Source organism: Crinia signifera, chromosome 4 (genome assembly GCF_055691185.1).
Source record: "Crinia signifera chromosome 4, ASM5569118v1, whole genome shotgun sequence".
Classification (NCBI taxonomy): domain Eukaryota; kingdom Metazoa; phylum Chordata; class Amphibia; order Anura; family Myobatrachidae; genus Crinia; species Crinia signifera.
In genome coordinates, this window is record NC_139220.1 from 111,499,708 (window position 1) to 111,525,522 (window position 25,815).

The window sequence follows — 25,815 nt, forward strand, 5'->3', positions numbered from 1 at the left end:
TGGACATAGTACCTACCAAGGTTGAGGCCCACTGGGGCGCCTGAACCCCCGCCAGTGATGCATATTCAGCACCTGAACATGACTGACAAACAGTGGCATTTCCCTCAGCTGTGTATTGAGAAAACTTCGCTGTACAAACAGTACAAGCAAAAACCTTCTGAGAGGCTTTGGACTTGCCCGTCATGATCCCTGCTCTCCCGGTCCAATAACTGCGTGCGATACAGGACCACAGTTTCACACACACACACACACTGAGTACAGATACACCTCTCACAAGCCAAAAACCTCAGGGTTCTGTGAGACCTGGAGGAGAATGAGCTCTGTTAACACAAAGACCTATACAGCGCAAAGCACTGTATATGTCAGCACATAACCTTTACAGAGCCTTCCAAGCTGCAGTCACCTGTAAATAGGAAAGAGTCAGCCTTACTGTGTATCTGCATAATGGCCGCGCCATGCCCGCCTCCGTTGAACAGCGTGTCCCCTCTCCCTCATACCTAGCCAGCCTGTGCAGACCTGACAGCGCACAGAGTCACCCGCTTGCTAGCGCTCCTCCGTGTAATGCCTCCGGCAACTCAGTTCTGCCGCGTGGGACCTGTAACACGAGGACGCGCCGTCCGCAAGATGGCGTCGCCTCACAACGCTGCAGGGAACAGCGCACAGCGCGGCAGACGGGGAGCAGGGGACGGCGTGTGGAAAGTGCGCTCAGCGCAGTACTCACCACCGGAGGCTTCCCAACTTCGTGACTGGCGTCCCCTTTGCTGGAGGGGCGGCAGGAACACGGAACACGTGCAGGCAGGCACCTTTAGCGAGGTCCTGACTGACGACCTGGATATCCAGGGGCGCTGAATACCCGGACCCACACCTTTCAATAGGTGGGGAAGGGATTCACAGTTAGCTACCAAGAGAAAAGTACTCTTGTAAAAAATAGAGAAAAAAAAACTAGAAAATGTGCAGGAGCAGAAAAAACTGTGACCTAACTCCCTGGCACAATTTTCTCACTGGGGGATTGTGGGTCTTAGAGGGGAGGAGCCAGTTTCCCCTAACTAATATTAAGAAGTGCCTAGCTCCCAGCATTCCCAGCTCTAATACCCGAAGTGATTCCAGTGGTCCCTGCTGCATGTCAGAGAAAATTCCGTTATAAGCTCCGGCCCCCCAGCCGCCACTTGGATAGACCCCACTGCAGGTCGTGGACTGGAGGTACATGGACCACATGACAGGATGCCACAGGGGATAACGCAATGGTGGATAGCTCCCCTGGGACACCATGCAAACTTCCTGCCCACTGTAACTTCTGTAGGGTCGACACACATTCAGGGAAGCGGCTCAGGATGATGTCTGCAGTGTCTCTCCCTCCGCCTGTACTGCGCACACATTTCTCTGTGCTGCCTGTATGTCAGGAGTCAGGCTGTCCGAGGCTGCCGGAGGGGAGGGAGCAGTAGAGGAGAGTAGCGTGGAACCGGGTCCCAGTGGCAGAAGATTAAGGAGCTTAGGAGGATGCAATGCAGAACGGGGAATAAGGCTGCAGTGAACATGATACCAGAGGTCCCCATGGGATGAATGCAGAGGTGCAGTGAGGTGAGTTGGTCCAGAGTGTCCCCTATAAGAAACCTTCTTTCACGCATAGGGGGCCAGATTAGTAGCTACTACACACCCCTGGAAGCCTAGCAATATCTCCCCTGCAGCCTAACTCTAACTATATACCACCTCCCCCGCAGCCTAACTCTAACTATACACCACCTCCCCCGCAGCCTAACTCTAACTATACACCCCCTCCCCTGCAGCCTAACTCTAACTTTACATCCCCCGTAGCCTAAATCTAACTATACACCCCCCTCCCGCAGCTTAAGTCTAACTATACACCCCTCTCCCCCGCAGTTTAACTCTAACTATATACCCTCTAGTATCCTAGCCATAACTATACACCCCCCAGTAGCCTAACCCCCTGTGGACGGGTCTATGAAATTAAAACAATGATTTACTTGGGCGTGCTGATAACCTGCAAGTTCCAGCTGTTCAGTGCTGTACGCCCTCCAGCAGTCCATGAAAATAGTGGTGCCTGGCTCTATATTGTCAATTATAGCCACCATCAAAGAGCTGGCATCGCGTCTGTGCACCATGGTGAGTAAACACTGTCCAGTTTCCCAACAAATTCCACCAAAAACACACTGCTGTGGTAATGTACGGCCGACATTCTTCGATATGTCCAGCTGTTGCTGACAGTAGTTGATCGATGTCAGCTCCTGGGCCCATGAATAGATGAAGCGCACCAAGGTGACAAAGGATAAGCGGCACCCTGGAAACCAGTGGGCCGCTCTGAGGCTCACCTTGAGCCGGCACGCTTTAACATGGCACCTCCACATACACTCCTTCACTGACAGCCGCATAGCATGCCCATTAGCGCAATTCTGCATCAGCGGAAGGAGATCATGCTGCTGGAAGAAGTTGATAGCCTCCTCCTCCGTTTTGGGTTTGCTGTGTAGCAGTCAGGTGGGTAACAAGTAAACAGTATAAACAATATAAACAGGTGGGGGAACATGTACAGTCATATAGAAAGTTATTCCGAGGGGACAACGTGTTAGATTACGTGCAAAGGGTTATGGCGCGACTAGACAGTGGGAAGAAAATTTTTAGGCTTCTGGTGGGAATAGCCCTGTAGCGTCTGCCTGATAGCAGCAGGTTAAACAAGCCATGGCCAGGATGTAGTTGGTCCTTGACTATCTTCATTTCCAGCTTTTTTGCTCTAGACAGGTACAGGTCCTGGACAGAGGGAAGGTCCGTCCCGATTATCTTCTACTTTTGGAGTCTGCAGAGTGCACTACACTATCCTGCTAAGTAGGTCCCTGAGTAGGCTGGTAAGAGGCTGTACTACCACTTTAAAAAAACGATGTCACTAGAAAAAACAAAAAGCACTAATACTACCTGCATGGATATTTCCACCAGCGTCACTTGCAAAGACTCCTGGGGGATAGAGGAGGAGGAGGAACAGTGGCGAGTAACAGTGTTGTCTGAAGTCAACTCCGCATTAGAAGGCTCTTAAGAAAGTGTGAAATGGCGGGCGTACAGAGGTGCACTTGAGAGGGGCAGATGGTCAAGGTCATTCCACTTCTGGGCTGACAGGCAGACTAATGCTGCTCTCACACCGCAAAACCTGCTTAGACCAGGTATTTAAAACGTTTTTATAAAACGGGTCAGAGCAAGTTTAACCCCTTTCACACTGCATGTAAATACCTGGTCTAAAGCAGGTTTGCGGTGTGAAAGCAAAGAGAGACACAAACACACACACACAGGTGACCCCAGCACGGGATGAGGCAGGACTCACAGTCAGAGGAACAACAGCTATAACAGATCAGCAGCAAACCCCGACACCTCCAGCAATGGACCTGCGCATGGTAGCAGTTAGCAACCCCGAGAACAGAGTAGTGAAAGCTGTAAAATTCACTGCCCCCCCTTCAGCCTCCTACCCCCATCCCCCACCCAAGGACCTGCACCTGATGCCGCTCTCTCCTGTGCTCCAGGAACAGTGCTGAATGCTCTGGGCAGTGCGGGTACTGCTGCTGGGAGCTCCGGGCATCTGATCCTGTGTGTGACGCTCCGGGTCGTGCCAGTCTGTACTCCGGGAGCCTGGCTGCCCGCTCTGGCACTACTCACCACGGTGCTGGACTGGCCGCTCAGCCTCGGATGTCAGGACTGCAACTGCCTACTTCTTTCCTGGCTGCTCCCAGACTAGCCGCCTGCTGTGGAAGTTCCTCCGCCCGCTGCTGCCCCTAAGTGCCTTCTCCGGCACCTGCTCCCTGAGCCCTGCTGCAGCCTGTCCCGCCCCCAGAGTATCGCACCCAGAATCATGCTGGTCTCTCGATGGTGATGGTGTCTCGGATGTCTGATCGTAGCAGGCACACCGGCTGGGACAGGGCAGACAGCCGCTCGCAGCCCAGCCTGAGCCACCCATCCCCGCTCACATCTCCCCTGCTCCCGGCAGCCAGTAGCACGAGTCCGCCATGCCATGCCCCCAGCGTGATTATTCCCTTCCCTGCCCGCTGTGGGGGGGGAATACCGTTTCAGACACCCCAAAAAAAGGGTCTGAAACGGGTAGGACCTTGCTTTTTTACCGATTCCAAAAAACGGTAAATTCACTCTGCACCTTTCAGACCGCACATATTACCGTTTTAAAACTGTTAAAAATCGGCAAAATACAGTTTTTTAGTGCGGTCTGAAAGGGGCATAAGGCACCAATGGGAGGCTAACATACAGTAGGAAAAGCTTTCAGTGCAGTTCTTGAGGGCAACTTCAAATTGCTCTAGATGCTACTCCTTACGCCCTTTCTCACCAAGCTTGCTTGTAGTTCATAATAAATATACTGTATTTAGATAAAATTTAAACACTATGATGTGGCATTTGTTAAAAAATAGAGTGTTGTGGACAACACAAGACTTTGGTAGAATACTGAAGAACATGGTTGTCTTTCCATGGATTTTTCCACACTCGACAACTCCTGCACAAAATGTAACAGTAACTGTGCTTTACCAATCTTGCTAAACACTTACCCCAATACAGGGATTAGCAAAATATACTATGTGTGGTACTGTATGTGTGGCTGAGATTATATATATATATATACACACACACACATACACACACACACACACACGGTATTTGCTACTTACGAAAAATATTGGCTACGCAATATAACAACCCTAACTTTTATTATATTATGTGGATTAATCCACTGATTATTGACAATTGTGAACAGTGCTACTGTACATAGAAAATAATCTTTAGAGTCCAATCGATGGCATCCAGCTGCAGAGAGCATTGGCAATTTCAGGCATCTTCAGTCACTGAAAGATGATTCGCTGTCAGAGCTGTCTTCTGCTGCGAGTTCCCCATCTGGGACTGGTGCGTTGGGTGTCCTGGGGAAAGTACCAATTCATAAGGCACACAGTGGGCTAAACACACCATAGTAAATACAGCTAGCAGCAAACAAAAGCTGATAATATTGTATCAGCCAATTATCATTTGGAAGTGCAGGAGAGATACTGTCTAAAGCAGGGATGGGGAGCCTTTGTCACTCCAGCTGTTGATGAACTACACATCCTAGCATGCCTTGCAACTGTCTTAGCATGGCTAAATAGAAAAACATGCAGCAGGTTCATGATTGTTGATGCTCAACAACAGCTGCTGGGCCAAAAGTTCCCCATCCCTAGTCTACAGTATTAGAATTTGAGCTCTGCTGAAGAAAAGCGCTATAAAAATAAAATACTATTATATTATATAACAGACTATGACCTGTCTGTTCTCTGTCACGTGCAGTGAGTGTGGTGGGTGTGTGCCAAAACAATGGCTCCAACTACAGTGACAGGACAGGACAGAAGGAGAGAGAGCAGTACAGGGGCACATTGTTGTGGTACCAAAACCGACCAAGCGGTGGATGCAGGAAAGCACTTACTGATTTGCCGCCCAGCTGTAATGTTAGCATCCACATCAAGTGGAGCACGCAGCCAGATGCCTATCTATCTGACGATACATCAGCAGTCAGCTGTGCTGCATCACCGATGTGATATGTCTGCGAGAGAGACGTTCACAGAAATGGCGTTTGCCTACACCCACAAGCGATATATCTGTCATTCGCACTAAACCTCTGGTACTGGAAGAGTCTATTGTACTTACTCTAAGAGATCAGGATTAAGGCCTTCTGCTATCATTTTATTTCTGATTGCCATCACAGGAACACCCTATAAAAATGAACAAAATAAGACTGATGAGTAATGCAATAGTCTGAGGAACGCTAAATAAATAGCTGAATAAATGATACATTTATAATTCCACAAATGCAGTTTTGGGCAATGTACATCACTATACGGATAGAAGAAACCAGTACCTACAGTCACTTCTATCATCAGCTCTACTACACAGCACATTCACATTAATGGCCTGGATAACAATAGTAAGAAGAGATTGGGATCTTACCACTTGGACCATCTTTAGATATCGGGCATATCTTGGATCTTTAGAGACAGTGGGGACGTTGTCTGCTTGTATTTCTTCCTTCTGTAATGTTGTGTGAATATCATTTATGGAATTTTGTTGTATGACCTGAAAAATACCAGCAATAGTTGTATTTCAGCAGAAGAGAAATGCCAGCGACCCCAGCTAGTTATGTATAATCTCCTACACAGAGAGGCGGAACTACCAGTGGTGCAGCAAATGCAGTGCACCAGATCCTCTGAGGACTAAGGGGCCAACTGCTGACTCTACCACCCTCTTCCTGTCACCAAGTTTTTCCTGACACACCCTGCATCCCCCTGCCTCTCCCTGTCACCCACTGCCATGTTGCTAATGTGAACTTGGGTTGGGGTGTTGGAAGGGGGCCCAAATTATATTTTAGAACCTGGGCTCACCTCCCACAAAATGCGCTTTGTAAATAGTTTGCTCACATACCACCAGCACTGTTATCACTATGAATAAACAACAACAATCACCTAAAAGAATATCTCCACCCCAAAAGTTAGACATGTAGTTGGTGGCATTGCATTTAAAAAAAATATTTTCTAGAAAACCCAAAAGGCTTAATTTTTCTTTATCAGAGAATGAAGCTGAAAGCCAGGGTTCTTTATGACTCCATAAGAGATTAAAGAAACACAATAAGCCACACCCCCATACCACCTTATTACCATTCAGAGAACTAGAACAAATGAACATCTCAACTCAGCGGAACAGTCATTTTATCCTGTAATATATATTTTCTATTCATAAACGACCCCCAGACAGTGCCAATTAAAGTCACAGGAAACTAGAATAGATCATCGTGTAACACTAGGAGTTTGAGTGCGCAGTGGAAAAATCTGGGCTAATGGTGTGTACTCACAGCAGATACTGCCGTGAGATGCGAGTCCCGATATGATCAGATCGCATCGGGAATCGCATCTCACCGCATGCTAGAGGGGCACCATTTACACTATATAGTGCAGATCTGCACTATATATAGTCTTGGCTGCCCTCTATCTGGCTGCCGATATGCGCTCACACGGGAGCGCATCGGGCTCGCAAGCCCTAAAAAAGCATGCAATATGGCTTCCGATGTTCCCTATATCAGGAACATCGGAAGCCAAATCTTAACATCTGTACACACCATAAGACACACAGATATCTAAAACCTTACCTACTGTAGCAAACAGAATGAAAACAAATATTAAAAAAAAAAAAAAAAAAAAAAAAAAAAAATTTCAAACCAGACTCTCCTGTTCAAAAAGCAAACTGTCCAATGGCAATGCTAGACATGGAACACACCCAGTGACAGATTGCATGAGCATAGCTAGAATATACCCAGGCACATAGCACTAGACAAACAACTGCATCTCAAAACACAAGAATACAGTATTTGTATATCACTTGTAGGGAATGGTTTGCATGCTATAGCAATTTAAGCTGTGTGACAGAACTAAAACCCGAGTACTCACATTTTTTTGGTTAACTATTCAGCCATCCATGACTGGTTTCTGACAGAATATGGCCCTCTCCCAGATCCTGGAGGCAGGGAAGGGAAGCTCCTCCGAGCTTGTCAGAACCCGGCAGCATGAATGATCTGTAAAGCTCAGAGGCATGCTTCCATCTGTGGAAACAAATGTCTTGTGGAACCACCTGCCCCATTAGCCCTGCTAGTCAGACACGGGGAGGACATGATGGGGAAGGGAGGTCCACAACAGCTGGAAAGCTACTGGGTGCCTATGTATGATGTAGCTTCCTTCCATTCAGATTATGCAGCAGAGATAGAGAGAGCAGGTCTGTGCTTAACAACTATGGAAGAGACGCTGTTCCTGTGGGATACGGTCACTAGGTCGGCCCTATGAAGTTTGATATACATTAGGTCGAGGTGGCTTAGGTCGACACCTGAAATAGGTCGACATGGTTAAGGATGACACAAGCATTAGTTCAACAATGGGGAGGTTGACATGAGTTTCTCACATTTATTTTAATGGGTAGCGTATTTCATGCCCTACCATCCACTACAGCGGTGGGAGAATATAATAGTGTTCCGAGGGCAGCGAGCCACGTGAGGGGACACGGTACACTTAGATGGTGTCCGTGTCGACTAGGTCAACATTCTGGACTAAAAACTGGAAAATCTCATGTTAACCTTTCCATTGTGGACCTAATGCATGGGTCACATTCTTCTCCCAGAATGAGAGCATAATGCACTCCCTAGGAAGATCTCTGGTAAATAATGGTTTGCACGTATCTGCCAACAAATCCTTAACACCGCCTTCACCTTGCAAAATGCAGGGTCGCACCGGGACTTTGAAACATTTCAGTCCCGCTGCGACCCTGCATTTTGTGTTATTTGGATCGCTTCAGCGAAGCAGCAATATTTCCGGTTCGCTGATGTCATGCGGGGTGGAGCGGCAGGGGAGGAGGCAGCGCATAGAGCTAGCGTTGCCCCAAGCACTGCCTCCTCCATAGTGTGAATGGGAAACGGGTTGTTCGAATCGATTAACCTGTTTACACCGCAAAACAACACGGCAACAAACCGGTAAATACCCTTCTTTTTTACCGGTTCGTATTGCCGTGTTGCTACCAGTTTGCTGGACCAGGTAACCCCTTTCACATCGAACCAATTACCGGGTCAAACCCAATAAATTAGGTGCGATGTGAAAGGCATATAAGTTAGGAATAAATCCCGCATGGTTTTGGGTTTACATCGGGGGGGCATACAAATGCTTTTAAAGTAAAGGTTGGCTCAGCCCATCTCCAACCTCATACATTATATTTAGTTAATTACTTAAAAAATAAAAAAACACATCGGGGCATTCATAACATTGTGACACACACTCCATGCCGTGCACATTTCTCCCAGCATCAGGGAAAGTTCTACATGGATTTACCTTACTGTATTTCTGGCACAACAAAGATATACGGAACCAAACACAACCAATGACAATCAACTCACTTCTGATGGAGGAGACACCGCGATAGATTCTGTATCAGTCTGTGACTGCAAATTTCCATTGGGAATAGTGTTCTTTGACAGATGTTGTGTTTCAACTTTAACATCTTCTAAGCCAGGAATAGATGAAAGCTAAAAGAAAAAGAAAAAAAAGGGAGATGGCACATAAGTTTAGCGAAAAAAAAAACTTGAAGCTTTGTCATAAACAAAATGTAATTTAATAGTTTCCGACTTTACCTTTTAAGCTTCTTTGTGATTGTTTTGGTTAAGTAATTCCAACCCTTTTAAAAACATTATAGAGAACCGAAACAGATTCTTCAGGGACAATGCGATTATCGGTAATGTGCGATCATTCTCACAGCACACAGTCAGCATCGCTGACAGTAATAGTGCTCCCTTAAGGCCCCCATACATTACGGCCCCCAAACAAGTTGAACCTAATCATACTGACAGCTCCCCAGGGTGAGGGGGGGGATGGGGAGTCACACACGATTTGGCACTTGATGAGACAATATTTGCATGGAATAAATCGCATGCGGAGCTGTGAGGGAGCTGTGAACTGAGCAGAGTGTGGCGGGGGGAGCCAGGCAGAGAGCCAGTAGCAGCACTGGGCGGCGAGGGGACCAGTTCCGAGTACTGTAGGGGAACCTGGGCAGCAGCGGGCACACCTAGAAAAAAACAACACATAGAAATGAATAGACAGCCAGTGACTGGCTGAGAGCTCTCTGACTGAGCCAATCACTTGGGGCCTTATTTTGGTTCATTCTTTCTGACAAAATCCTTCTTAGATGGGCAAAACCATGTGCACTGCAGGTGGGGCAGGTGTTACTTGTGCAGAGAGAATTAGATTTGGGTGGGGTTTTACTTCAAAGTGAGATCTATATTGCAGTGTAAAAATAAAGCAGTCAGTATTTTCCCTGCACAGAAACAAAATTACTCACCCAAATCTAATTCTCTCTGCACATGTTACATCTGCCCCCCCTGCAGTGCACATGGTTTTGTCCATCTAAGAAGGATTTTGTCAGAAAGAATGAACCAAAATAAGGCCCTTAGTGTCCATTCATTTCTATGTGGTTTTTTTCTATATGCGCCCATACAAACGAATAGGAAGTCATTGATTGGATGAGACCTATTTTTTTTTTTTTTTTTTTAAGTGCTCTGCTCGTGCTGCCCCGCTGCAGCATCTTCTCCTGCCTGGCACTTTGCCGCCCCCCCCCCGCTGATGGCAGCGGCTTCCTCCACTGCCCAGCTCTTTGCACCCCCCCCCTGCGCCCTCTGTCAGGCTATGGTAGCTCCCCCGCCAGCTGCAGTCCCCCGCACGGCTCCGGGCAGCAAATCTTATGTGCAGCCCGTCTGACCTCCCAACTCCGATGCGCACGGTACCACGCGTTGGGTCAGTGGGGATGTCTCCATATGGGATTTGGGACGATGTCATGGCCCGATTCATCTGAATCTGGAGAAATCGTGCCCAAATCGCATAGTGTATGGGGGCCTTTAAAGTGTGTGTTTAGCTACAAGAAGATCCAGCCCTTTCAGTGTCTGGCAGACTTCTACATCCTGTGCTGTTAGGACAGGACTGTTACCTACACCCAGCTCCTGCAACCCCTTACCTGTAAATTAGGGGAGGGGAACTGTCTGCGAAGGGGCCAGATGCAGGAGGTGATGGCAGGGAATTAAACTATTCTAACAGTGCCAGGGTGGTTATTGGGCAGAAATATCAAACTAAAATTAGGCACAGACATTATTATTACATTTTATTTATAAGGTGCCACCCAATAACGGTCACAGACTCCATATATTGCAACAATTGGAGTCTGTGATTGTTATGCATACTGAGTGCTGCTTGCAGGACATCTACATATTTGTGTATGTGCACCTGGGTACGTTGAACATTGCTGTAGTGAGTGCCGGACCCAAACCACACACACACACACACCACATATTAGAACAGTACAGGGTACACAGAACAGTAACTTAAAAACTAAAACAGAGCACAGTTAACAATTAGCAGCACAATTCTTAGTACACAATACAGGCGACATGTAGGGAAGCAAAGGAGTTGTCTGCATGCTACCAGGGGCAGGTTGTTGTTGGTAGAGATGAATGAACACTAGTGGGAAGAGAAGCAAGCATTGATGGTAGTGGAGTAAGAGAGCTGTAATTGAAGCGCAAGAGAAGAAGAGGGCCCTGCTCCAAGGAGCTTACAGTCTAGAGGGAGTGGGAGACAGATATGCAACATGAGGTGCAGGCAAGGAGACCTGAAGGCAGTAGAATGGCAGGGATGGCCATGATATGAAGGTGGCGGGTAGGGAGAGTGGTTTTGGTGCTAGTTTATGCAGAAGGGTATGATTTTATGAACTGGTGGCCCATGCCAGTGAAGGGGGGAGCGATGGCAAAATTTAAGATACGTGCATGGCATTCAGTGACCAGGGTCATTGGCTCACGGGAGAGGGCAGCACGGAGTGGGTAGGGAAGTGAGGTTGGAGATGTAGGGTGCAGTGGAGGTGTATGTGAAGGGGAGGAGTTTGAAGAGTATTCTGTAGGGCACTGGTTTTCAAACTGTGGCTCCCGACCATCACAGCATGGGGTCACGACTCCATGTTGCTGACCATCAGATGAATGTGTCTGTGGAGGGGAGGGGGGAGGGGATAACTCATTAAGTAAACACCTTCTGCTTCCCTCTTCCATCCCCTCATTACCTACTGCCAAAATAAAGGTTACTTCACACATGTGGCGTCCATTCTGTGGTAACTTGCTGGGGTCCAGTAATAACTTTTATTGTCTGTATTCCTGAAGGTGCTTGGCAGAAGTGGAGTGGCGGTAGAGGAAGAGAAGTCTAGCTGCAGAGTGGAGGACAGACTAGAGGGAAGCAATCTGCTAGTGCGGGAGGCCAGGAAAGAGAATGTTGCTGTAATCGCGCAGTGAGTGAATAATAAGTTCAGTCTTATGCTGGCCACACATCAGACCAACTTTCTTCCAACCATCCAACTAGTTGGTTGGATGGAAGAAAAACCTGGTACTGGATAGGAGCAAATGTAATTTGTAATTAAGTCATTTTGTTTCCAAAATCTGAAAATAAATAACAACTGTCACTCAGACAATGTACTGTAGTTGGACCTATTTGATTTAAACAATTTCACTGAATGTTTTTGTCCATTCTCCTGAGTTTGTGAGCAAATTGCTTTTTGGCATTTGCCCCCATACGGTACCAGATTTTGAGTCCAACCAACCAACTAGTTGGATGGTTGGAGGAAAGTTGGTCTGATGTGTGGCCAACATAACTCTGGAGGAGAAAAGACCTGATGCAAGCAAGTTTGCATAGCTGGAACAGACAGGATTAAGCCAGGGGGCACATGAAAGCTGGGAATCGAGAATGACACTCAAGCAGCAGAGAAGGCGAAGATGATGGAAATATTGGGGGGAGGGAGACTCTGGATGGAGGAAAGATGAGGAGTTCAGTTTTGGTCGTGTTGAGCTTCAGAGAGCGCTTAGACAGGGGGAGATGGTAGAGAGGCAGCTGGATACCCAGAAAGGACAGAGGGGCAGAGAAAGCAAGAGTAGGTGGAGTACGGTAAACATAGATGAGAGGGAGGAAGGACAAATGAGACAGGATTACATGGGGGAATAAGTAGGCCTACAGAAATGACACATGGATAAGTACGGACACACACACACAAAAAAAGAGAGGAAGGGATATGGGGGAGGAGGGGAGAGAGATACAGATGGGGAGGAGGGCAGGGGACAACCTCCATCGCCAAACATGATAACTAGCAACCCTTGTTTGACAGGTAGACAACACTACAGTGCAAATATTCCCCTATAATGAATGAACATCTATGTTCTTGATAAAAAAAACATGAAAAATGCAATAAATTACTTCACTTTAGACAACATCGGTTTATGTATGTATTGAAAGTATTTTTAATTAATCACCAGCATTTAAAACAGATTTTTTTTTTTTTACAAACCTTTGCATCTAAAATATTAAGCGTTGTTTCAATTTGTTGAACACGAAGTGACAGAGCTGATAGTTTCTAAAAAAAAAAAAAAAAAAAGAAAGAAAAAGAACAGGTGATGAAAGATTGCCTAATTCCAAATATAAAATCAATGAAATTGTTTTTTTGAAAGACTAAAAACAAAGGGGCAGATTTATTGAGCTTGGTTAAGTGATAATGTGGCTGGTACTTTATCACCGGCCAATCAGCTCTTAACTATGAAGTTACAGGCTTGGTTTGAAAAATGACAGGTAGGAGCTGATTGGCCAGTGATAAAGACCAGACACTATCACTTCACCGAGCTTAATAAATCTATCCCAAAGTGACAAGTGAGGAATAACATCTATTTTGCCAGTTGTAGGGTGGTATGCAATTAGTGATGTAAAATTATTGGGATCTGGATTTTTAGCACCATCCTAATGCCTAAAAAAAACACAATTACTGTAAACTTTGAACACCTGCTTGAGGCAGGTAAAACAAAATCCCTGATAATCTGTGGCACACTTTTTGGAGGCAATAGGAAACCCCCCTAATGCCCCGTAGTTAAGCGATGCACCAGCGATGTGTGCTGAGTGATCTGTCACGTCCAGTGATCTCAATTGAGAGAACGGATTCAGTACTGAATCCCGGCGGTCGGGATCCCGGCGTTCAGAATCCCGACAGCCGAAATGCCGACAAGGGGGGGGACGTGGATCGCCCCCCTTGCGGGCTCGCCACGCTCGGCACACTAATTTATTCTCCCTCCAGGGGTGTCGTGGACACCCACGGAGGGAGAATGTGTTGGGATTTCGGCGGTCGGGATTCCGAACGCCGGGATTTTAACTGCATCCCGAGAGAACACTGGTGAGCGATCCGTGCTTCATTTTAAGCAATCTAGACAGATCCCTTAGAAATGGGTCTGTTATCGCCCTATGTGTCCATGTGTATGACCCATTAGGACTTGCATTAATTTGAACAATGCAACTGCACTAATAATAGACAAGCAGAACAAAACATATCATAGATGAAGCTAAATACGTTGCTAGGTATTAGTAATAATGGTTAGAGGAATTACCATGTACCCTATGTTTCATACAGCACTACAGACGGGTTGGGATCATTTGGCCTATTGCATTATGGTAGAAAGTCATTAGGTCGAATCCATTAGGTCGACATGCCAAAAGGTCGACATGACTCTAGGTCGACATGGGAAAAGGTCGACATGATTCTAGGTCGAAAGGTCATTAGTTCGACAGGTCATTAGTTCGACAAGGTCATTAGTTCGACATTGTCTATGTCGACATTCACAAGGTCGACATGGTGTTTTTCACTGTTTTTTTACCTGAATGTCAACACAGTCGACATGGACACAGTTTAAAGTGCACTGCATCCCCTCGCATCGCTCGCTGCGCTCGCAATGCGTCGGGCACGGTGCCTCGCTACGCTCGGCACACTATTTTATTCTCCCACCACGCCCTAGTGGATGGTAGGGCATGAAATACCGCCTGTCGGCACATGTTGGCTCAAAAAACAGTGAAAAACTCCATGTCGACCTTGTGAATGTCGACATAGACAATGTCGAACTAATGACCTTGTCGAACTAATGACCTGTCGAACTAATGACCTTTCGACCTAGAATCATGTCGACCTTTTCCCATGTCGACCTTTTAGCATGTCGACCTAATGGATTCGACCTAATGACTTTCTACCATAATGCAATAGGCCAAATGACCGCATTCCCTACAGACAGTACAGGGGATTTAACAAACCTCTTCACAAACTGTTGAGAAGCGATTAAGAAACTGGACCGTGTGCACCACAAACTGATTGAGGAATGCCACCGTTCTCTTCTGCTGGATGGCTGGGACCTGCACAGACACAAATACCACCGCTTTACAGATGTGTATGGTTATTGCTGCCATAATGTACTGTATATACTGTACATCGGGATCAGCAACATAAAGCTGCAAAATATATGGCATTCATTTAGCCTATCCGGAAGGCAGGGTGCTGATTTGGAGACAGTTGGTACACCACAGCTTTATCACAGTCACCACGTAATGCAGTTTCACTATTAAACATAAAATGTGCACACCTTAGTGAGGTCTATGCCGGATCCAACTATAGGCAGTCCATCCTCGTCCATCCTGCCAGGAGATGACCACACAAATGCCTCACTTCCTCCAGCTGTCAGGAGTCGCTCTTGTGACCAGTCTTAGCAGGTCACACAAATACAAAATAACGGTGACCTGTAAGGGTGAAATGGCATATGTATGAAGATTACTCAGGATGTGACCATTCAACCAAAATAAGATATTTATTTATGACTAAAACATAAGCCTTTAAAAATTCTCTTCTTAAAAAGGTTTTAAATGTTAAACAAGAAGAAAATCACTGATGTCTCTGCTGTGTTTTTGCACCAGAAGATGCAGTGGGACAGCAGATGTCATCAACTTATGAAGCAGCAAAAAGCCCGGCTAGCACTCTGCTTACCAGAAGGACTTACCAATGCATGGCACCATGTAGTAACGGTTATTCTCTATTGCTTAGTGACAGTGTTTCACCATGTAATACCCTGCAGCCGCATACCCACAGCCTGTCACAGTGGCAGCATCCCCAGGCCTGTCACAGTGGCAGCATCCCCAGGCCTGTCCCCACAGCCTGTCACAGTGGCAGCATCCCCAGGCCTGTCCCGACAGCCTGTCACAGTGGCAGCATCCCCAGGCCTGTCCCCACAGCCTGTCACAGTGGCAGCATCCCCAGGCCTGTCCCCACAGCCTGTCACGGTGGCAGCATCCCCAGGCATGTCCCCACAGCCTGTCACGGTGGCAGCATCCCCAGGCCTGTCCCCACAGCATGTCACGGTGGCAGCATCCCCAGGCCTGTCAACCCCGGGGCCTGTCACACTGGCAGCAACCCCAGGCCTGTCCCCAAAGACTGTCACACTGGCAGCATCCCCAGGCCTGTCACACTGGCAGCATCCCCAGGCCTGTCCCCACAGCCTGTCACACTGGCAACATCCCCAGGCCTGTCCCCACGGCAGCATCCCCAGGCCTGTCCCCACAGCCTGTCACAATGGCAGCATCCCCAGGCCTGTCCCCACAGCCTGTCACACTGGCAGCATCCCCAGGCCTGACCTCACAGTCTGTCACACTGGCAACATCCCCAGGCCTGTCCCCACGGCAGCATCCCCAGGCCTGTCCCCACAGCCTGTCACAATGGCAGCATCCCCAGGCCTGACCTCACAGTCTGTCACACTGGCAGAACCCCCAAGCCTTCCCCACAGCCTGCCACAATCCACAAAGCTGACAGCAGGGTAGTGGCCGCCACTGCCACTCTCATTGAGGAAGGAGGAGACAGGGGGGCAGATGTATGAAGCGTCGTTATGTGCTTTATGCACATAGCGCACGATAATTACCTGTGTTACCGCATCTTTCTAATGTATGAAGGCAGTGTTAACGTGCGAAGTGTCAGTGCGTTCCTCATAACGAATATCTGGGTAATGAGTGGGTTTTTTCCCCTTACCCGAATGTATGATCAGTTCCTGGGTGTTTTTCGCTCGTTATCTATTCCTGCTTTCTTCGCCTGCTCAGAGCTGCCGATAACTGAGTATTTTCTGCTCTGTTGTATTTTTTAATAAAGTTTTTTTTTTTGTATCCTGAGAGGATTGGAGCCGCACTGCAGGCAGGCACGCCGGGGCTGGGGCGGCTGACAGGACCTGCGTCTGAGAGGAGAGGATCGGCGGCTGGTGACTGGTGAGCAGATTGGCGGCCACAAAAGGGGATTTGGTGAAAACCGGACCGCCGGACCTCCGGACCGGACCAGCTGTGTCCGTCTCCCTGCTTTGCGCGCTCCCGTCTGTCCGGGGGGGAGTGATTACTGACACACTCCTTCCCCGTAGCTGCCGGACCGGACTGAGACGTACTCACGGCCCCGGAGCTTACTAGCGCTGTCTTCTGCTGCTCCCGCAGTGACGGCGAGTGCAGCCAGTGTCAAACTTACATGAAGCAGGGACTGGGGACATGAATTGCAGTTCATCTGTCATTCATTTGAGTAAAAGGAGCGAAGGAGGCGCTGTCCCCGGCCGCTCTGCATCCCTGCTGCTGCCACCTCTTTGCCTGTCAAGCTGTGTTTTACAGCTTGACAGGCAAAGAGGCGGCGGCAGCAGCAGCAGGGCACCAGGAGCACACACAGATTTAGGGGGGGGCACCCGGGCACTTCCCCCCCCCCTGTCACTTCTACCTTTTTTTTTTTTTAACTGACGCGCGTAGGAGCTTCCAGGGCTCAGGCTGCCCCGTCGGCTGCACTGAGCCGCGCGCACACAGCGAGTGGTGCGATCCACTATTAAATTGTAGTTTTACCCACCCCCAGTGGCGTAACGACATTTTGGGCGCCCCCCCCGCCGTTAAAGGGAGCCGTCAATGCCGCTGGGGGGACGGACGCTGCGGGGGACGGACGCTGCGGAGGACACAGAGGCGGCAATTACTTACAGCTGAGCCGGGCAGGGGGAGCCGGGAGCTCTCACAGTCATTACGGAAGGGAAAAAAAAAAAGCCCATACAATGAATGGGCAGCCTGTGATTGGCTGAGCGCTCTCTCAGCCAGTCAGCAATTGGCTGAGAGAGCGCTCAGCAGCCAATCACAGGCTGCCCATTCATTGTATGGGCTTTTTTTTTCTTTTTCAGTACAGACAGCTCCCGGCTCAGCTGTAAGTAATTGCCGCAGCTGTGTCCCCCGCAGCGTCCGTCCCCCCAGCCGCCTCGCAGCGTCCCCCCCACCTGTACAGGTAAAGACTGGGGATGGTGCGGCGGGCGGCGGGGTGTAATGTAACTATAGCACTGCAGCCCCCGGCGCCCGCACATGCATAGCGCCCCCCCGTGGTCACGGGGGCTGCGGTGCTATAGTTACGCCCCTGCCCACCCCCCTGTGTTGCGCCCCACAGACTAGACTGGCAGGTGGAGATAGAGTAACCTCCCCGCCTTCTGACCCGGCTCTTGTAGTGTACGAGGTGCTGAGTGATGTCACTCCTGCACGCTCCCTGTGTTAGGGGGACAGGTGGATCTTTCTGCAGACACGCACCAGAGGAATGCTAAAAAGGAGGGACTGCTGACAGCTGCCTGTCCAAGAAAAGAGACAGCAGGTATTTAATCTGGCATTTGTCATGTATTTTTCCCCCCCTTCCTCTACCCGCCCATGTCCTCTAACCATGGCTTATGGCCACAGCCTGTCACCCCACACACATTGTCCCCACTCATCCTGTCACCCCAAACTCGCTATCCCCACCTTCCCACTCCCAGGCTGTCACCTCACACCCATAGTCCCTGTGCATCCTGTCACCCCACACTGGCCACACTCACCTTCCTGCTCACACCCTCACAGGCTGCCCCTCCCTCCCTATCACCGTGTGCCTCAATGGCTGCCCAGTTACAGCCTGCCCCCCTACCCATGACGGTGTCCCTCATAGCCTGCCCATCAAAGTGTGCCTCACAGCCCAACACACCCTCCACATCACTTCATGCCTCACAAACAAACTGCACCCCATCACATTGTGCCTCACAGCCTGAACCCTACACACATAAGTGCATGCCTCATCATAGTTCCTCAACTCCCAATCACTGTGTGCCTCAGTCTACCCTTAGCAGAGGGATGAGTGCATGACACACGGACAATATAAAAACTTCAAAACCAAATTTATAATTAAATCAAACTAAGTGGGGAAAATCAATTGTTCAAACAATATATTAAAATATAAAACTTTAAAGACAAATGTCATTTAACAACCATGTAACAAGACAAAGGAGCAAAGGCAAAAGAGAGGGGAGAGATAGAGAGATAAAAAGAGAGATAAAGAGAGATAAAGAGAGAGCTAAAGAGCAAAAGAGCGAGCGAGAGACAGAGCGAGAGAGCGAGCGCAACAGAGCGAGAGAGCGAGCGCAACAGAGCGAGAGAGAGAGCGCAACAGAGCGAGAGAGAGAGCGCAACAGAGCGAGAGAGAGAGCGCAACAGAGCGAGAGAGAGAGCGCAACAGAGCGAGAGAGAGAGAGCGCAACAGAGCGAGAGAGAGAGCGCAACAGAGCGAGAGAGAGAGCGCAACAGAGCGAGAGAGAGAGCGCAACAGAGCGAGAGAGAGAGCGCAACAGAGAGAGAGAGCACAACAGAGAGAGCGCAACAGAGCGAGAGAGAGAGCAACAGATCGAGAGAGCGAGAGAGAGGTAAAGAGTGAAATAAGAAGGATAAAGGAGCAGATAAAAAGAGAGACCATTCTGGCTGCAGGGAAGGGCTAAAGTGGAGAGAGATGGATTAAAGGAACAGGGGGAAGATGGTATGAAGTGAGAGAGGGAGGCCAGAGTACACAGATCACAAACACACCACAATGGCGGGTCTCCACCCAGTGCAGCCATTCAGCTCCACTGCTGCCTTGCAGATGGATGCCGTACCAGCACTGGCTTCCGGACGGCAGAAGCTTCCATCACCTGCTCGGCCCCAAACAGGCCCTCAGACAGCACTGGCTCCCAGGGGCTGATTGCGATTGAAAAGCAGCCCGGTAAAAGTATGAAAGCAGCCCTGACGGGGTGGAATCTTTTGAGGGCCTGTTTCTCACTTGAACACAATTTTGGCTGTCCTTGAATCTTTGCTGCAGTTGCGTCTGGACTTCTTTGTTCCTAGACACATCCCTCTATACCGCCACTACATTACTGATCCCAAAAAACCTGCCAGTATATTATAGTCCTATCTATACATGCTCCCACTTTACTGACCCCTCTATACCCTACGCTACATTACTGACCTCTCTATACCCAACACTACATTACTATCCCCATTATACCCTACACTATATTAATGACCCGTCTCGAAGTTGAACTGCTCTGTAAAACATCACTACTACCTCTGTGTACAGGATGTGGTCATGGTGCCAAAGCCGTAACGTCTACAGCCACCATTCCAGGTTAGGGTATGGCTATGGAAGGGGGTGAATTAAGTTCAGGCACTAGTAGGATTTAGAGTAAGGCTGTAGGTAATGGCGATTAAGGATAATGCGGCAGAGGAGGGGGGGGGGGGGAGGCAAGTTTAGGCAGTAGGGTGCAGGGATTAGGTTTAGACATTAGTATGGAGGGACATAGTCAGGCTAGAGGGGGGCGGTTAGGGTCTGGCTTTTTGGGGGGAGGAGGCATAGGCTGCTGTAAGGGATGGTTAGGGCTGGTGGGTAGGTAGGGTGGGTTAGGACATATACAGAGCCCCTGTAAAGATTATCTGCATAGAAATGCTGGGGTCAGTCTTTGGACTGCAGCATCCCCACCACTGGAATATTTTATGTATCCCCTGTGCACTACATAAATACACTATTTTACAAGGTAAAGTACAGACAAAATGGGAAAACCCCCATCCTCAACTGAAAACTCAGACAAATGTATTATACTCATACTATCGACAACCTTTTACCAGCCTGACAGATCCTACACATGCACACACACTCCATAGTACATGGATTTACCATGGGGACTGTATGTATTTACCATGGGGACATGTGTCTGTATAATTTTTTGCAGGCGCAGGCCAGTATGTATAGGTTATCACTGTCACTTTCCACCAACGTTTATTAGAATATGCGGTATCATATACATTGCTGTTGCAGGCTATCAATGTATATGTGATCGCTACCACTGCCCACCAATATTTATATTTCCACTGCCCATCCAATATTTATATGCCCACTGCCACCAATTATTATATTTTTATATGACCACTGCAACCAATGAAAATTTAATTAAATGATCACTGCCCACCAATGTATTTATTTAAATGGCAAATATATATATGTGTATGTATTGCGTGTGCAGGCCAGCAATGTATACATTAATGCTGTGTACACACGGGGGAGATATATTGCTAGCAATATATTGCTGAGTAATATATTGCTCAGTGTACTTGCAATATATCTCCGCAATATATTTCTCAGCAATATATTGCTCAGTTTCCAGTTTTTCAGAGGGACCTGCAATTTTCCCTGAAAATTGCTAGCAATTTTGACTAGATTTTTTTTTACCCTCTATTTAAAATCATTTATGAGTGACTTGGGTTGTGGGAAGTCCTTCTGGAAGGGAATAAAAGTGTATATGGTGTATATACAGATGTAGCAGGGGTCATCTTTGTAGGGGCAGGATAATCTAGCGGCAGCAGCCGCTAGTGCCCCGCTCCTGCCAGGGGTGTGGGGGGCACAAGACGGCCGTGCGGCCCCTGCCACCCCGACACCAATGCCCCCTTCATTTATATTGAGCCCACATACTATTGGTGTGGGGCAGCATGGTAATGATCATGCCGCCCACCGATGGTGCAAATCACCATCGATGGGCAGCATGAACATAATCATGCTGCCCGACGCCAATGCCCCCTTCATTTTTTCAATGCCACATACTATTGGTGTGGGGCAGCATGGTAATGCTCATGCCGCCCACCGATGGTGCAAATCACCATCGATGGGCAGCATGAACATAATCATGCTGCCCGACGCCAATGCCCCCTTCATTTTTTCAATGCCACATACTATTGGTGTGGGGCAGCATGGTAATGCTCATGCCGCCCACCGATGGTGCAAATCACCATCGATGGGCAGCATGAACATAATCATGCTGCCCGACGCCAATGCCCCCTTCATTTTTTCAATGCCACATACTATTGGTGTGGGGCAGCATGGTAATGCTCATGCCGCCCACCGATGGTGCAAATCACCATCGATGGGCAGCATGAACATAATCATGCTGCCCGACGCCAATGCCCCCTTCATTTTTTCAAAGCCACATACTATTGGTGTGGGGCAGCATGGTAATGCTCATGCCGCCCACCGATGGTGCAAATCACCATCGATGGGCAGCATGAACATAATCATGCTGCCCGACGCCAATGCCCCCTTCATTTTTTCAAAGCCACATACTATTGGTGTGGGGCAGCATGGTAATGCTCATGCCGCCCACCGATGGTGCAAATCACCATCGATGGGCAGCATGAACATAATCATGCTGCCCGACGCCAATGCCCCCTTCATTTTTTCAATGCCACATACTATTGGTGTGGGGCAGCATGGTAATGCTCATGCCGCCCACCGATGGTGCAAATCACCATCGATGGGCAGCATGAACATAATCATGCTGCCCGACGCCAATGCCCCCTTCATTTTTTCAATGCCACATACTATTGGTGTGGGGCAGCATGGTAATGCTCATGCCGCCCACCGATGGTGCAAATCACCATCGATGGGCAGCATGAACATAATCATGCTGCCCGACGCCAATGCCCCCTTCATTTTTTCAATGCCACATACTATTGGTGTGGGGCAGCATGGTAATGCTCATGCCGCCCACCGATGGTGCAAATCACCATCGATGGGCAGCATGAACATAATCATGCTGCCCGACGCCAATGCCCCCTTCATTTTTTCAATGCCACATACTATTGGTGTGGGGCAGCATGGTAATGCTCATGCCGCCCACCGATGGTGCAAATCACCATCGATGGGCAGCATGAACATAATCATGCTGCCCGACGCCAATGCCCCCTTCATTTTTTCAATGCCACATACTATTGGTGTGGGGCAGCATGGTAATGCTCATGCCGCCCACCGATGGTGCAAATCACCATCGATGGGCAGCATGAACATAATCATGCTGCCCGACGCCAATGCCCCCTTCATTTTTTCAAAGCCACATACTATTGGTGTGGGGCAGCATGGTAATGCTCATGCCGCCCACCGATGGTGCAAATCACCATCGATGGGCAGCATGAACATAATCATGCTGCCCGACGCCAATGCCCCCTTCATTTTTTCAAAGCCACATACTATTGGTGTGGGGCAGCATGGTAATGCTCATGCCGCCCACCGATGGTGCAAATCACCATCGATGGGCAGCATGAACATAATCATGCTGCCCGACGCCAATGCCCCCTTCATTTTTTCAATGCCACATACTATTGGTGTGGGGCAGCATGGTAATGCTCATGCCGCCCACCGATGGTGCAAATCACCATCGATGGGCAGCATGAACATAATCATGCTGCCCGACGCCAATGCCCCCTTCATTTTTTCAAAGCCACATACTATTGGTGTGGGGCAGCATGGTAATGCTCATGCCGCCCACCGATGGTGCAAATCACCATCGATGGGCAGCATGAACATAATCATGCTGCCCGACGCCAATGCCCCCTTCATTTTTTCAATGCCACATACTATTGGTGTGGGGCAGCATGGTAATGCTCATGCCGCCCACCGATGGTGCAAATCACCATCGATGGGCAGCATGAACATAATCATGCTGCCCGACGCCAATGCCCCCTTCATTTTTTCAATGCCACATACTATTGGTGTGGGGCAGCATGGTAATGCTCATGCCGCCCACCGATGGTGCAAATCACCATCGATGGGCAGCATGAACATAATCATGCTGCCCGACGCCAATGCCCCCTTCATTTTTTCAATGCCACATACTATTGGTGTGGGGCAGCATGGTAATGCTCATGCCGCCCACCGATGGTGCAAATCACCATCGATGGGCAGCATGAACATAATCATGCTGCCCGACGCCAATGCCCCCTTCATTTTTTCAATGCCACATACTATTGGTGTGGGGCAGCATGGTAATGCTCATGCCGCCCACCGATGGTGCAAATCACCATCGATGGGCAGCATGAACATAATCATGCTGCCCGACGCCAATGCCCCCTTCATTTTTTCAAAGCCACATACTATTGGTGTGGGGCAGCATGGTAATGCTCATGCCGCCCACCGATGGTGCAAATCACCATCGATGGGCAGCATGAACATAATCATGCTGCCCGACGCCAATGCCCCCTTCATTTTTTCAAAGCCACATACTATTGGTGTGGGGCAGCATGGTAATGCTCATGCCGCCCACCGATGGTGCAAATCACCATCGATGGGCAGCATGAACATAATCATGCTGCCCGACGCCAATGCCCCCTTCATTTTTTCAAAGCCACATACTATTGGTGTGGGGCAGCATGGTAATGCTCATGCCGCCCACCGATGGTGCAAATCACCATCGATGGGCAGCATGAACATAATCATGCTGCCCGACGCCAATGCCCCCTTCATTTTTTCAATGCCACATACTATTGGTGTGGGGCAGCATGGTAATGCTCATGCTGCCCACCAATGGTGCAAATCACCATCGATGGGCAGCATGAACATAATCATGCTGCCCAACACCAATGCCCTCTACAACAGCCTATGCACTTACTGGATAGTGCGGCTGTACAGGACTAGCGTGCTGATGGGGGAGATGCTGCTGTGAGCGCGGGCAGAGAAACGGCGGTACTGTTGAAGCAGGAGATGGCTCCGTGACACGGCGGGTGGGCGGTGACACGGCAGGCGCTGGACTAGTATGTGTCGCTTGTCGCTGGTGCACAGTGCTTTGTGCACCGGCGACCAGCAATTTTGGGGGAGAATCGGAGGAGCAAGCTCCTGCGACCAGCGACCATGAAGGGCTGGCCGCGGGAGCGCGCTCCCAGCCATTTATCGCTGGCTGCACATGAAATAACTGGCAATATGGTCACTGAGCGACCATTTTGCCAGCGATTTCGTGACTAATTGCAGCAGTGTGTACGCACCTTAACACTGACACTGTCCACCAACGTTGATTAAAATTGGTGGTAATGTATACATTGCTGGCCTATGCCAGCAATGTATAAATACAGTGGACATATACATATATATACATTGGTGGGCTGTGGGCTTATACATAAATAAAAATTGGTCCCAGTGGGCATCAGCATATAAACAAACATTGGTGGCAGTGGGCATTGGCATATAAATAAACTAAAATTGGTGGCAGTGGGGATTGGCATATAAATAAACATTGGTGGCAGTGTAGTCACTTTTGTGCTGCTGGCGTGGGGACAGTTGGACGTGCAGGCACTTGATTCTCCCCCCCTCCTCCCTGCTCTGTGCACTGCAGAGAAAAGACGAGCAGGGGGGGAGGGAGCAGGGAAAGGTCAGCAGCCAGACTCTGCTGCTGCACAACGGAACGGAGCAGGGAGAGGAGAAAAGTTAACCCCTCAATTAGACAGCGGCTCCCTTCTCCCTGCAGTGGATATGGCCGGTCACCAACAAGTTACTGTTGCTGCATTAAAATACTTACTTTGCTTGCCCAGCTACACGGCTCTGTTTACCTCAGAGACTACACAGGACACCGGAGGATGAAGGAGCGCAGCACAGCCAATCATAACCGCAGAACAGAACACATGACACAAACCATGAGGCATCATGGGATTTTCACATTGCGCATGTGCAGTAGATACAAGCCAGACGAAAAATCACCCGGATAGCGAAGGTCAGGCATCGCAACTGACATAAAATAACGCATCCATATATCGCAAAATCATAAGATGATACATTTGCCTATAACTGGAGTCCACTTCTCTGCGAAAACGTAGAGAAGTGAAACTCGATATTTAACATGCGAAATTTACATGTTGATACATCTGCCCCAGTGTGTTTCTTAACGTTGTTTTTAACTTTTTGTACTTCAGGTTGCAGACTGAAGAAAAAGTGACCTGCATTTTTTGAATAATTATTCTATCACTTTGGGTGTTTTTCTGTTCACAATATGGTTTTTGATTTATATGGATGTACTGGTGCCCACGATGCTGTAACTGAATGGTTTCCATTGGCTGCTCTGGTATTAGCTACTATCTATCCTGGTGAGTGAGAGCCACTTGGTGTGATATAAGCGTACCGGTCCAGCTTCTGTGAAGTAACCATCCAGTTAATATCTGTGGGTGTATGATATATATGTTTTGTTTCTCTCAGTTCGTTTTATTGATTAATAAATGTACAGCAAAGAACCATTCTCTATTCATGTATTTATGTGATATAAAACATGTTAAAATA

The 25,815-nt window shown here is 48.6% G+C and overlaps 1 protein-coding gene and 1 long non-coding RNA gene across 3 annotated transcripts; one reads left to right on the top strand and one right to left on the bottom strand.

The window, feature by feature from the left end:
• Positions 1-4,686: 4,686 nt before the first annotated feature.
• On the bottom strand, positions 4,687-25,202 carry LOC146074298 (WASH complex subunit 3-like). Of its 2 annotated transcripts, XM_083182239.1 has the most exons (8): positions 25,064-25,202; positions 15,011-15,164; positions 14,685-14,783; positions 12,910-12,975; positions 8,945-9,073; positions 5,968-6,093; positions 5,668-5,732; positions 4,687-4,910 (listed from the first exon to the last, which is right to left on the bottom strand). In XM_083182239.1, the coding sequence occupies exons 2-8, from the start codon at positions 15,059-15,061 to the stop codon at positions 4,832-4,834; spliced, it is 615 nt and encodes a 204-aa protein (XP_083038365.1). In that variant the 5' UTR covers positions 15,062-15,164; positions 25,064-25,202; the 3' UTR covers positions 4,687-4,831. The 2 variants fall into 2 exon arrangements, with proteins under 2 accessions (XP_083038365.1, XP_083038366.1); XM_083182240.1 differs by lacking the exon at positions 14,685-14,783.
• Positions 24,829-25,815, top strand: LOC146074299 (uncharacterized). The gene is made up of 2 exons (XR_014473402.1): positions 24,829-25,255; positions 25,455-25,815. It is a non-coding gene; the product is annotated as an uncharacterized LOC146074299 (long non-coding RNA).

What these genes read in the sequence shown, in the direction of transcription:
- LOC146074298 (XM_083182239.1), bottom strand. Translation starts at nt 15,061, where the DNA reads ATGGACGAGGATGGACTGCCTATAGTTGGATCCGGCATAGACCTCACT. An exon ending in CCGGCATAGACCTCACTAAG is followed by an intron (nt 14,784 to 15,010) that starts GTGTGCACATTT and finishes GTGTCTGTGCAG; the next exon opens with GTCCCAGCCATCCAGCAGAA. An exon ending in CGGTGTCTCCTCCATCAGAA is followed by an intron (nt 6,094 to 8,944) that starts GTGAGTTGATTG and finishes GGTATTTTTCAG; the next exon opens with GTCATACAACAAAATTCCAT.